Source organism: Anas platyrhynchos, chromosome 5 (assembly GCF_047663525.1).
Source record: "Anas platyrhynchos isolate ZD024472 breed Pekin duck chromosome 5, IASCAAS_PekinDuck_T2T, whole genome shotgun sequence".
Lineage (NCBI taxonomy): Eukaryota > Metazoa > Chordata > Aves > Anseriformes > Anatidae > Anas > Anas platyrhynchos.
The window spans coordinates 41,458,092-41,472,500 of record NC_092591.1 but is presented as its reverse complement, the minus strand read 5'-3'; the positions used below and the strand labels follow the sequence as shown (position 1 = coordinate 41,472,500).

Sequence of the window (14,409 nt, the reverse complement as noted above, 5' to 3'; positions counted from 1 at the left end):
TGAAGTTGAAGTGAAGACAAAAAAGGCGTAAAAAAAAGCATTTTGTGCAGAAAGTTGCTTACTATACACTGATGTAATAATTCAATAATTTTCTTTACTACTAGTATATTTTGAAACAGACTAGCGTAGCCGTAGTTTTCTTCCTAGCAAGTGGAAAAAAAACCTCACATTTTTCCTCATGCTGACTGCTGCCTCAGATCCTTAATTATCTCCTCATATTTCAGCTTCTTACAAAGCAGTAAGCTTGCATCCAAACCCAAAAAAGTAATTCCAAATTTCCCTTTAAACAGCCTAATACTTTAAATTCAAGTAATCTCACTGTACTAGATAGCCTCATCAGTGATGACCGATTCCATTTCTCAGCATAAGTTATCAATAACCAACTTCTATGTTTGCATGCCTTCAGGCCCAAAACATAATTACTGATGGAAGCAAAGATTTACAAAAATAAAGGAAAAAAAAAAAAAAGAAAAAAAGGAAAGACAGCAGTGCCTAATGTTTCTTTTGAAGATAAAGATCATTAAAGATCATTGAAGATCATTAAAGTGGAACTGACCAGCAGAAGGCACTTTACAATTCCTTGTCCTTCCAGGTATAAAGATGAAGATTTAAAAACCAAGCAGACAAACAAATTTTAAACAATTTCCCTTAGCCATTATAAGTCTGCCACAGTTCTGCTGCCATCAAAAGAGATGTATCAATTTACAGCATATAAGAATACATCCTTTTGTCCAGAACCCTCTCTCAAGATTGCAAAAATCAAATAAACAAACATATGCACAGTAAACAATACTCACAATTTGCTTCACTCCTCTCTACATGGCAGACTTATAAGCTACTGGAACCCTGGAAAAACAAACCTCCACAAGTAATAAAGACATCAGTGGCTCACATAAGATCGTTCTGGAAACAAGTGTCTATGATACAGTGAGACCTATGTTTAATCTCCTTTTGCTCATAATAACCTGAGAAATTCCACATATGGACCTTTTTCATTCTGATATTCCCAGAAGATATAAAATCATAGGCATTTTTTGAGTGTTTAGTTGATTCTACTTTATTTCATACAAGAGTAGTAGAGATGCCCATATTTAAAATAAAATTGTCCTCTATGAGTTTCTCATAGAAGTTAAACTGCTTGTATCTAACCAAGTACTCTGTTCAAAACTTGAAAACATACAGTAATTTCTCATAAAGTTAGCACAATGAAATCAGAAGAGAAAATCTAGGTTTATTTTCACTCTTCACTTTAGATAGTTTGCATCATATTCAGGACAAATCAATCCACCTTTAAAAGACACAAAATGTTGTTGCTCAATCACAATGGACGGGAAGGAGGCAGCCAACTATCAGCTGTATGAAAATAAAGTATTTTAAAGGGTCAGTTATATCTAAGAATTATACTATGATCTTTTTAATCTCTGATTTGCTAATAAAATGTTTCTAATATCTGTACATCTTCATCCTTCTTCAGCTGATATTCTTACAAGGATAACCTATGCATCCTCTTACAAGGATAACCTATGCACCCCTAAATGCATGGATTCATTAAAATATGCAATTTGTTTAATAACAGCTTAGGATGTTTTTGGAAAACTGCAACCAGTAAGATTAAGCAGCCAGGTAATCTGTCCTAGGAAAATAATAGACAAAGCTATTTCCAACACCACTTTCTCTTTTTAAAGCCATATGATACAGACTGTGCACTAAACTGTATTGGACCATTTTCAGTTTTACAGTAAGAGAAAGAATGGAGTCTTAGCAGGGAAACATTAGAACTACTGCAAGTATCACTGCCTTTAATCAGACACAAGATTCTTTATTCCTACTACTGTTCCCACAGTACTTATCCTTTAATTTGTTATGCATCGATGATCAGAAAAAAATAAAAGGAAAAAACACTTATTGTAGAATATGAGTACAATTAATTCTACTGTTGCAGTTCTCTTGTTCGTTTCCAGATAGAAAAAAAAAAACATTAAGAAACTTTGCCAAAACAAAAAACCTATAAGTTCACATATACTTTTAAATTAAATTAACTTACTAGAAGAAAATCTGGTAAAAACACTATCAAGTTTCCATGCATTCATAGATAAGCATTTGTGGTTAGTATCTCAGTGCTGCACTGGGCTGTTTTTTGTTTGTTTTTATGACCTATGCTTACAGTTATTAAATGTTCAAAGAATGTAATCACAAAATACGTAATCATGAATAAACTCAGTCTAAATTTCTCACTACTAACACTGGATCTTCGTGTTTACCTCCTTAATACACAACAGTCCTGTTAGCTTTTGTGAAGATTATAAGGAAGCCGTTTCCATACAAACTATCAATTACAGATAGTCTTGACACTAATCCACTAGTAAAACAGAATTAAAGCATGTAAATAAAATAATACTACGATAAAAAAGAGTGAGAAGTAAAAATATGAAATATATTTAGTAAAAATACTAAGCTAAGTTTATCAACGACCAGCACAAACTGTGTCCGCTGTTGAACAAAGGCCTGGATGAAAGCAAACCACCATCACTGCACATTCCCAGACAGAATATAGCCTAGAGACTCTCAGGTACTTGTATTAGAAGGATATAATTAGAACACTTTGAAAGTCTGCTTACAAAGTACATCTCCAAGCATGAGGGCAAAAGGACCATACAGTTCTCTCTCAGTATCATCTTAAACTATCCACACAAGTATCGAAAGCGCGATGAGAGCAGTGGTAAATGTAAAAATTTAATTCTGCCCAACTGCTAGTTTCCCAGAGTTATATGTCAGGTCCTGTAAGTGTAACAAAAATTGAAAAAATGCAGATTTCTTCATTCTTTGTAAAACATGGTTAAAATTCACTACTACAGGGTTCTCATATATTGAAAGGTCTGAAAGACGGTAAATAAGACTGACAAAAGCAGCACAGAGTCTTTAATCTCTCATTAGGGTACTGTGAGGTTAGGTTTATAGAGAGACATACTATCTTTCATTACATCAGCTAATATAACTGGAAAATAAAATGCTACACCAAAAGTCCTAGGCATTTGTTATATAATACTGAAATCAGCCTTTACAGTAGTTCTAATGTAGCTTACATTCCAGATGCTGACATAGACATTGTCAGAGTGTTCTGCAATAACAGAACAGGTGCACCAAGAAAAATATATTGAATTATCTCAGTTTTTTTCTTTTAAGTCAGTCAGTCAGTCATATTGTATCTTTCGACAGTTTATATCTATTTCTTAGAAACACTGAGGTTGTTTTTAAAGAATGTTAAACCTAAAAGAGGAAGAATGTCTGATTTTGCTATTAATACTTCAAATGGGATTTAAATTCTTTTATCATTCTGCCACCGTTGTTTGGTTTCTGTCAGAAGGACATTATCATGGTAAATCTCATTTATTTATTTATTTATTTAACTTTTTGTCCTCAGAGTACTCTTGGGCTGGACATTGTGTCCAGAGGACATTGTGTCCAGAGGACACAATGTGGACAAGAGGAATATTGGTAAGAAAAGGATATATACAGCTTTCACAATAGAAAAGGTGAGATTTCATCATCTGTTAAAATGGTACTAGCTGGACAAGTGGATATCTTGGTACCATATTAGTCTGAATAGAAAAAAGCTTTCATTCAAATTTTTGGTCTACTTATCAATGATTCTTTACTGGCTCCTTTTCATGCTCTTTAAATAGTATGCAAAATTTGATTCACTGTATTATTAATTGGAAGAGAATAATAGTTTTTCAACCTTGGTGTGCTTTCAAATGGTTAAACAGTACCAAGAGCCTCAGTAAGGATTTCACTGAATAGGAATGTTAGGATTAACTTACCTACAAAAAGTTTGAATTTCTCACTTTAAACAAATTTCAAACATCCTTGGTTGTTGCTTAAGTGTGTTTGTATTTTAGTCAGATTATAAAACTGTGAGACAATTACTTGGTCTAATTATAACAAACAACAAAAAGTATGCTGTTCTTGAGATTCTCTGCACAGAAAAAATTAATCTGTCTTGTGATGCACAGTAGCTTTTGTTTTATTGATAAATTTTGAAAATATAGCTTTGAAATGTTCATTTTCATTTTTTACAGTCAACAATAATATTTCACTTAAACTTTCATACTTTCTTTCTTTTGCAGATTCAGTTGGGATGAAAGACTTTATAACTGTACTCATCTCAGTAAACAGACATATAGTTCAAATGAAGTAACAAAGATTCCTTACCTTGATGGATTGACTGTAAGGTCCTATGCTTGCAGGTGCCCAGTGGGATATGCTCTGTACATGCAAGACCAGTTTTTCATCACTTAACATGCCATCTGTTGCGATGTCATTGCTATGTGCAAGGCAATCAATGCAAAATAGTACTCCATCAGGTAACAGAGTTTCCACACACACTCTGAAAACACAAGACAATTATATTTTTTTCAAACAGTTTGCTTGCACCAACTTCCAGCATTTATTTCCCATGTTTTTGTTTTTTATTTTAGATAATGATTTTTTTTTTCAGAAACATAACACAAAGCTACAGAATCACAGTAACCTTCTAGCTGTTATCTTCTCTCCAAATGATGATCAGCTTCACACCTTCAACAAGATAATTTGCATCACCAAGGAGAATCTAGTATGATAGCCAGTGTCTCATTCCTGCTTGGTTATTGTTATGTGTATCATTTTATTAAGAATATATGAGTTGTATTACTAAGAAAACTTTGACCACACAACTCTGGGAATGTCAGGTAAACTATGCTAAGCAGCCTTCAGCTTGAGAGTACCCTTGTCATAGTCTTATCTTCATATGTTTTTCTCTGCATCTTCTTCTAACGATTGGACTAAAGGTTCAGTTTTCTAATGGTATGAAGTAGTTTATTGTTCCTTTATACCCTCCTTACATGTTATAATACAATACTGAGCATATTTTTCTGTTTTACTTTACGTTTTATGACAGATAGACATTTATGATGGCATAGAAAACCTACTTAAGCATTAATTGATAAAGTTCACTATTGTTTGCTCCAAGGAAGACTGTGCCTGGATGGACAGGAAGACAGTCATTCTGTTGCCTCTGGCCAGTGAGAAAACAGGGTGTGTGGGGGGGTGGGGGAAGTTGGGTGTGTAGAAAGAAAAAAGAAAAAAAAAAAAAAGAAAAAAGAAAATTGACATTTCAAAGCCAGAAAAATAATTATATTTGCAGTCCATGCATAAAAAAGTCATTTATCTCTCAGCAGGAATCCAACAAAAATTACTTGGTTTCTTTACATATCATGTAACATAACCTTACAAAATTCTTCTTGTGTTCTTGTCTTGCTTATTTCTTCCAAGAAAACAATCTTTCTCTCCTCCTCCCCCATGCAAATACTGTATTTTTTCTTCATTACCATCATCATAAGCATGGATGAATGGATTTTCTGCTTGGGCTGGTAAATTTTCAAGACAATTTTGCAAATTTAGTGTAGATCCACACCCTTGAGTCTGTGTTTCTAGCATATTGCTTGTGAGAGCTCTCACAATCAGGTCTCTGTGCATAATGCAATGATGCAGCCATGCAAACTACTGCATAATTTTTCTCTTAGCTAAAATGCAACATAAATCTCTATGTTCTATAAAATAATCATAAAAAGCCTTTTCCTGCTGCAACTTCCTAATCTTTCTACCTGTTATTTATGACCTTTCTGAGAAGTCAGGGAAAACTATATGGCTGACTATGCAAATGTGGAGGCCCAAGACATGCAGCAGAATGAGAAATGAAGGAAGCTAAACTGGGATAAGGGTAAGTGTCATAAAGCGAACTTAAGATTCTCTTAAGCAGTGGAGATTCATTACCGTGTAGTTAACAGCTGCAACTAGACCCTCCCTCCTAAGGCACACACAACCAACACACTATTCTTCTGTTATTTGGTAAGCCTGGACTACACTTAGTATTTCAAAGAAGCATCTGCCTGCTCTCTGTAATCTCTTCCAACACCCAGACAGAACAGATGATTAGGAGAATGTGAATCTATCATGTCATACATTATCTTAACAATATATTTTAACCATTGACACACTACACTTAAAATTCACATGACTTTACTGCACTTCATAATGGAAGTATACTATATATTATTTTACATTAGAAGATTTCCAAATTGTTGTTTTTAAAAAATATGAACAAGACATGAGATTTGACTTCCTAGTTGACCCTGCTTTGAAGAGCGGGTTAGACTAGGTCACCTCTAGAGGATCCTTCCAAGCTGTTTTAATCTATGCTTCATTAAAGACCTGCATGATAGGGCAGAGTATACCCTCAGCAAGTTTGCATATGATACGAAACAGAGGAGTGGCTGTTTTGCACCACGGGGTCATGCTGCCATTCAGAGAGATATGGACCGGCTGGAGAAATGAGCTGACATGAACCTCAGGCATCTCAAGAAGAATTGCAAAATACAGTACCTGGGGAAGAACAACCCCCAGGCACCTGTGCATGCTGGTGACTGCCCAGCTGGAAAGCAGCTTTGCAGAAAAGGACTTGTAGAGGTCCTAGTACACAACAAGATGAGCATAAGCCAGCAATGTGCCCTTGTGGCAGAGGGCTGGTTGGCATCCTGGGCTACATTAGGATGAGCACTGCCAGCAGATAAGGGAAGCAAACAAACATGCAAATAGAACCCCACCAAGACAAAAGACCAGTCAGCTCAACCTAGTAACAAAAGAGAACTGAAAACTCTCAATATATGCATTACTTTTCTGTAAGGCCATACAAGGGGCACTTATAAACCTGATGGAAAATATGAAGGCAGGAATTTCCAACCCTAGTGTTTTTGACTTTAGCACTTGTGATGTGATTACTCCAAAAGGCAGCAGAACTGTACTTACAAGTCTGTGAAACACAAATATTTGTACAAAAGTTTCATAAATGTGCTAACAATAATACAGCATATTGCAGTGTATCATAAATATATTATAACAGTAGTCTAATCCTACCTTGCTGGTGGACACAAATCAAATTCTGTCACATAAACTGAATTTATAACATTGAAATCTTTCATGTTCTTCGCATACAGATGAACCAAAATAATATCCTTTAGTTTCAATCCCAGTGAAGTCATATTAGCTGCAAAACAAAAATAACATAGCTGTTAAAGATGAAATATTTTAAATGTGTGCAGAAAGACAACACAGGCAACCTGTGTTTGTCAACAAAACAAGTTGATAACAACTAGTTGTCTAAACATGACTGAAGGCTTTGCAACATACTACCTTTCCTTACATTATACCCAATTTTTCATGAAATTCTCTCATGTTAATTTTTTTTAATATGCAAAAATAGATCACAAATAAATTCTATCCACACAGAGGTGAATTCTTACTCCAAAAAACATATCATGCATTAATGCATATAGGTATACTATATCCCTAATTTTTTGCAGTTTTATCTTTTTTTTTTTTTTCTTTTCCCCATTGTTTTGTTTTTTAGACTACAACAGCTAGTAATCTATGAAGGACTTTGAATCACAAAAGTACAAAACTGGAAGGGACAATAAGAGGTCTTTTAGTCTATCATCCTCTTCAAAAAAAAGATCAAATATTTATATGATTATTCCAGAGTGATGCTTTCCTAAGCAGTTTTAAAAGAAAAACAACACTGCAGTAATAACCTCTGCATAAACAAAGAGTTATAAATGGCAAGACACACAATAGGAAACAGAAGTGGCCACAGGAGAAATGAAGGAATGGTAAGAGCACAGAAAAACAAGCAAGTACAATTAAAGAAAAGATCCTGGGAATTCAAAATCACTTGAATGTGAATGCATAGAAGCTTCTAGTCATAACACTTTAGGAGAAGTATTACTCTTACATAGTCAATACCATAAAAAGGTATATGGATCAGCTCTGCGGTGTGTACCTTTATAACTCATGAGCAATAGAAACAAAATGAAGACCTAAGTCTTCTCTGAAAGAAGTAAAGAAATATAGAAGATATAGCTGTGACCAAACTTAAATGACCTATGCAAAGCTCTTCTCAGCATAGATTGGCAGATCTTGTTCTTTAATGCTTTAAATACAGTTCAAGAGTTGGCACACTTCCATGAAGGTTGATGTGGTCACACCAGTACTGAGTTTTGCTCTAAATGTCTCAGCTTTATTTAGTCAAACCGCTATTAGTGATAGCGATCTGAAGAGGGGAATTCTCACTGACAAAAAAATACAGTCCCCACTAAGTGATACAAGAGATTATAAAGCAATTGACATAGAACTCTCATGAAGTCAAGATACATCTCCAGAAATAATCAGATGAGAAATTAACACACAGTGATAATTCTGTTCAGAAATATAAATGGTTTTGGTTGGAAGGGACCTTAAAGATCATCTAATTCTGGATTTAAAAATAAACGTATTTGAAAATTGCCTGATAGCAACAACTATGTCAGTACCAGCTATTATTTTATCACTCAAGGAGAAGATAATATTTTAAAAATTTCCAGCCAGCATTTTAGTCAAGAAAAGCTTGGGTCTGCAGCATTATCTGAAGTATTTGACAGAAAAAAAGTATAAATTTAAAATGCATAAGCCAACAAACTGTAATTTGTGAAACTTTAACAGTATAAGAGCAGGTTGAAGGCAAAGAGATTTTGATAAATTCATTATTTTTAGCTTTATAAAAAAAATCTTCTTAAAGTCAAAGTACAATCCCCATTTTTTCCTGCATGAATTAGAGGAATGAGGGGAAATAATCTCTCCCTAGCTTGTAAGCAGAATAAAATTGACCTATCCAAAGTATCTAGTATGAAAGCATAAGTGATAAACCAGTTACAAACCCACCACGTGGGTTCTTAACAGTATGTTCTTCTTCCAAGGGCTATTATTTAGTACATTTCCATGATACACCAGGAAATCATACAGCCTTTCTTGAATTTTAAACCGTTTGAGTCATCGTTCCAAATTATTTATATATTTATATGTAAAAAATTATTTATATATTTATATGTAAAGCACTGCAATCTTTGTCATCTTCTGATCAATGAAAGTTTTAAAAAATAGTTTAAGAAAATAAATGTGAAGAGTAATGTACTGAACTCCTCCCTCCTGTTCTTGTTTTCATGGAAGAATTCGATCTACTTGACAGAACAATTGTATGTTTCATAATGTCCAGAAATTTCCATTTCTGAATCCTTTAGGCAGCACTTATTCTCTTTAGAGATTTTTAAATCAGTTAACCCTTTAAAGAGAAGGTTAAAAGGACTGTGGCTGTTCCATTTTTACAGTATAAAGGACTGAACTGCTATATAGATCAAAAGTATGAATTCAGACAAAGCTTTGTGCATATCTGCAGATCAGTGAAGTTCTCAAAACAGCTTGTTTTGCCATGACAGAACCTTAATTCATCCAGTCTTCCACATCCTCTTCCAAAAATAAGATAATCAGAAAGGAAATGTGAGAAATTACATTTCCTACCAAGAATTACATGAAAAATTAGTATTTTTTCCTGACTATAATACAGCTAATGCAAGTAACTTGCTGGAAGCAGCAGGCCACTGAACCAGTCATAGACTAGTTCTTCTTTTGATAGATGCTATAGTAAAAATATATAATATTTTACTGGCAGATTTCCATTCAAATGTAATGAGAACAAAAACCCTTTCACTTCAATTTACAAATAGTGCCAGTAAGATTTACACTAAATACTGCTGCCTTTTACTAAAAGTTAAATCACACCTAGCTGTCTGATTTCCAAGCAATTAAAACCCAGTGTAAGAGCCTTTGAGAAAGTACAACTTCTGAAAAATGTTGAAGGTTTCTTTCTTATCCTATATTCAGCCATGAAATCAGCTGCACACGTCAAACATAAAACTTTAGAGGACTATACCTCATGAGACTTTGTGAGCAAGAATATGAGACTACCTATTTGCATAATAAGAATTATTTCCATTTTAATGAATGAAAACAAGCCTATGAAATATGCTTTATTTAAAATTTAGACTGGAAAAAAAAAAGTGAATATTTTGTCCTGCAAGGAGAGGATAGTAAGGAACCTGGATTTCATGAATCCCAAGAAAGCAATTTCTTCTTTGCATTAAGAATATAAATAAGATTTACTACTACTGACCTAATCCTAGATGCCAAAATGTTCAACAGCTTTCTAGAAAACTTAATTTAAAATTATGGTAGCTACAAAAGTGCTTTAGCAAGTAGACAGCATCCATAACACACATGCACTCTCACACATAGTATATATTGCAAGAAAGCTATAAAGCAAGCTATAAAGCAAGTAAGCACTATGGAAATAGCATCACAGTGATATGATCACTACTCTGGCTTTCCAGGGTCTTCAAAAACCAGTCAAATTACAACGTGTTCAGTATTAAAGCCAACAACGATTCCAATCAAACACTAAATGAGGTGGCAGACTGACAACCACACTATTTAAAATTACCAAAACATATGACAATACATATTTTAAGAACTACTATTAACAGCAGATAATGGATTAAATGAAAAAAAGTACCTTGGAGAGAAGAAAACGCTTCCCTTGTTGCCTCTTGTGTGGTTTTGCCTTCTGATGGAAGAAAATGTGCAGTGATACCTGAAAACCACTGGTAACCATTCCTGGATTTTCCTGAGCTTTCAAATGTCTTAGCTATGTGAAATGAAGTACAGAACTATGATTACAAAGATGAAAGATGTCAGATTAACCAAGAACCTATTTACATTTTGATGAAGAGCTTCTACAGAAAACAAACAAACAAACAAAAAACATAAAACCTCAGGCTGTTAAAAGATCTTCAAAATTTATATACATAAACATAGGTATAAAGCAACTATTAAAGGTAAATGTATTGATATCAAATCTTCCAAATGGTACTTGTCAAACCAAGTGGTACTTCTCCAAAACTGCCTTCAGAAAATGTGCTTAGAAGTAGCATTTAGCTGAAAATGTCAGCACTTCTCTCCTCCTTCCCTTCCCCCTCCCCAAACTTACAAATTTTCTATGTGTTTTGTGACAGAAATGTCACAAGAAATTATATTGAAAAGCTACAATTTTCAAAAGTATTCAAGTGACACAGAAACAGCTTATCAAAGTTACCTGACAAATTTTAATGGAAGTTAAATGTTTAACATGGTTCTGATAATCTTAGCAAATTCTTCCCCCCACACAATCAAACAATCCATCAGGAATTTACCTACATTCACGTGCCTAAACACCATTCAATAACAAACACTGTTACACTATGAAACTTAATTTTCAGGAAGAGTTTACTATTCTTTGGATTTAGAGTAACAGTGATGCTGTGGTACTTCAATGAGTTACCCATCTATGAACTCAAGTTTATCTCGCATTAGTCACCTCATGTTTCAGGCAATGATAGTATGAGGCATATGATTTATTACTGCGGCTCAACTAAGAGACAGTAGCTTGTTAGGGTGCTAAACGTGATCACGCATATACCCGAGGCTGCTTTTACAAATGGGGTAGACTCGCAGCATGCAAGCAAGTCACATGGTTGCATTTTATAGATCATTTTAGAGTTTGCTTTTCTACTTTCGATTTAAAACTGTAGAGTTGGGGTACAGGTGTTGGAATGACCTTCTAAATAAAGCTCATTCCTTCCACTGTAATGACTGATTATATTACAATAATTTCATTCAGGCAAACAGAAAACAATAAAGTTTTTTAAGCATAAAGTATTATAGACTCACTGAAATCCAAAGAATTATGCTTCAAAGACTTCCAGATGATTGGAATGATTTTCTGTGGTTCCTCCACTTCTGATGAAGGTAAAATGTCTCCATCATTGCAGGTTATGTCACAAGAACAGCTACTGACCTTGAACATATCTGAATACTCCACCTGCTCAAGACAAACATAAAATAACCAAGTAAACAGCTTGCCAAGCAGTGTGAAATTATCAGATTTCATCGTTCAAATTTTCAGTTTTGATTGCAAAAAATACTACAGCTCCAGGTGTACCTAAGCTTAGAATATTATTCATGGCAGAACAGCAACAGGATTTCCCACTCTTTAGAATGCTAAATTAGCAAAATACAATAAACTCATGTTGACACACCATATGAGATCAAAATGCAGCCTTAGTAAATAAGAGCAATGGATATGAGAACTGATAAGACTTGAGATAAGAGATAGAACAATATTATAATGAAGAAACATTATACCACAATTGTGCAGCTATCTTAAAACAAACAAACAAACAAACAAACAAAAACAGATAAATTAAGTGCAAGAAGGAACACAAATACAAAAGTAACAATTTGATAATTAACAATGTAAATAAATACTTGAAAAAGGGGAAAAGGACTAGCAAGAACAGTTTTAAAACCTTGCTAAATCTTGAGTAAATGTAGCAACTAAGTCTTGCTCCATTCACTTCAAGGAAAGAGTATCCTTTCCATCAAACTCGACACATTTTGGGATGCTCAGAATTTTGAAACACAGAGAACAACATTTTCCAAGATTTATACAGTGGGGGCAATTCACTGATTTTCCAAGGCAGCTTAATCCGCAAAGTATGTTGATGTTGGGCTCACTAGCTTGGCAAACACTACTTTTCTTAATCTAAAAACAATATAAATTATGACAGAATTTGTCCATGAACCTTAATCACACATCACTTCATGCTGCAGCTCCCAATTCTATCAATAATTTCTGCTCAGAGGTCTTAAAATTCATATAGTATCTGAAATACGTATTTTATTGAAGGCTTCCTAAATACTGAATTCACAAAATGGTGATAAAGCCAAATAAAAAAAGACAAAAAGGTGACAAAACATGAGGCTTTCAGAAGTCCTTAAATATAGATCAGTAATTGTTGAATATTATTTTACTTCACAAGTGTGTGATATGTTCATCTGATTCGTGTCAATATGGAACAATGCTAGGACCACATGGTATGATGAATGTGACCTTCTGTCCTACAGACCCTTGTATAACCACAAGTCTAAGAAAAACAGAGTGGTTAACGTATATAATTCTTGTACCTTGCAAAGGAATGTTTTAGCAATTCCTGTCAATAGAGAGCTTGAAGGGAAATGTATTTGTAGGCTTTTCCTTGAAGTCTCTGATATCTGGGGGGTTTCCGAATAACCACTAACTATTATGACTATTGCATGGGACATTGTGCAAGTTTCTGATATCTAGCCAGGAGATTAAGAAGACGGGGAGACCTGAAGAACAACTAAAAGACAAAGCTTGCAGGAGACATTGCACAAGTCTCTGACATACAGCCAAGTTGGACAAGGGAGAAGGACAAGAGGGAGGAAGACTATGAGCCTTCAGCACGCGAGACCACCAGAGACCCCCAGAGGGACCACCGGAGACTGATATGCATGCTCCAGTAGGAGGGTTTGAATTCCGGAAACTAATTATAATAACCCTGTTTTTTTCAGAAGTAGTAATGAATATGTATTAACCTAGGAGCGTAAGAATCAGCTGCTTGATATAACTGGTGTGTGTCTTGGTGGAGCAGAGACTCCCGGTGCACCCAGCGCTGTTTGCTTACCTCTATTCCTTTAATAAATCATAAAAATTGTAAACTTTGATTATAGTCCTATTTTGAAGACTGAGCCATTTATTACACTTCAAGAAAAAAAGAAAAAACAGTAAAAAAAAAAAAAAAGTAAAAAAAAAAGGCAGAAACTTATAGCATGAATTAGAAGTCTGATGAGAGTTCAACATTTACATTGACATTTGACTTCACTGGATAGAGAAAGGATACAGTTAAGTGAAAGCAGGGTATTTGGAAATTCTCAAAACATTAAATTACAAAAAGGTCATTTCCTAGGAAACTCAGTTCTGCTGTCTCTAGAAGGGCTCAAGGAGAGTTTTTAAGCGCCGTAAACAGTAAAGCTATGCTCTAAGAGGGGCTGATGTTCTTTGATTGGACTTCATTTTATTCATTCCTCTTAGGCATCAAAGCCAAGGCAATAATCAACTTTATGTGAATCAATTGTACACGAGAGGTTAAAAGAAGCCAACTAAATGTGACATAATAGCACAGATGAAAACTGCAATTTAGCACAAACACTATGTGTATTCCAACATTACAGTATACGAGCATCCAACAGCTTCTATACCATTTCCCACTCACTGAATTACACCTTCGACTACCATCAGTTGATATATTTTGCCATTAACCAGAGGGTCACATGAGAGCCCCAGCCCTTCAGGTAGAAAATAGAGAAGCAGGAAGATAAATCTGGAATAGAAATAGATCTCCAGTTGGATTATGCCACAACAACCAAGATAAAGAAAAAAAAAAATTTACAAGATGATCCTATATAGAAATATTCAGGCCGTACAGTGGCATGAAGTGCAAGAACTGCTACCATCTCCTTCTTGCAAATGGCTGTTTTATTGAGTTAGTTGCTTTCAACATGAATGTTCATCATAGAATCACAGATTCTTCTAGTTTGGAAAAGATCTCT

At 34.5% G+C, this 14,409-nt stretch overlaps 1 protein-coding gene across 3 annotated transcripts in view; it reads right to left on the bottom strand.

Moving 5' to 3' along the window:
* Positions 1-14,409, bottom strand: part of DPH6 (diphthamine biosynthesis 6) — a 196,472-nt gene that overhangs the window by 101,575 nt on the left and 80,488 nt on the right. For 2 of the 3 annotated variants that reach the window (XM_072038918.1, XM_027458245.3), the window contains exons 9-12: positions 11,668-11,818; positions 10,475-10,606; positions 6,952-7,081; positions 4,213-4,387 (exon numbers count right to left, since the gene is read on the bottom strand). In XM_072038918.1, the coding sequence (XP_071895019.1) occupies positions 4,213-4,387; positions 6,952-7,081; positions 10,475-10,606; positions 11,668-11,818 (588 nt within the window). Of the gene's footprint in view, positions 1-1,299; positions 1,354-4,212; positions 4,388-6,951; positions 7,082-10,474; positions 10,607-11,667; positions 11,819-14,409 lie in introns of those variants that run through there. The other variant, XM_027458247.3, reaches the window with a different exon arrangement.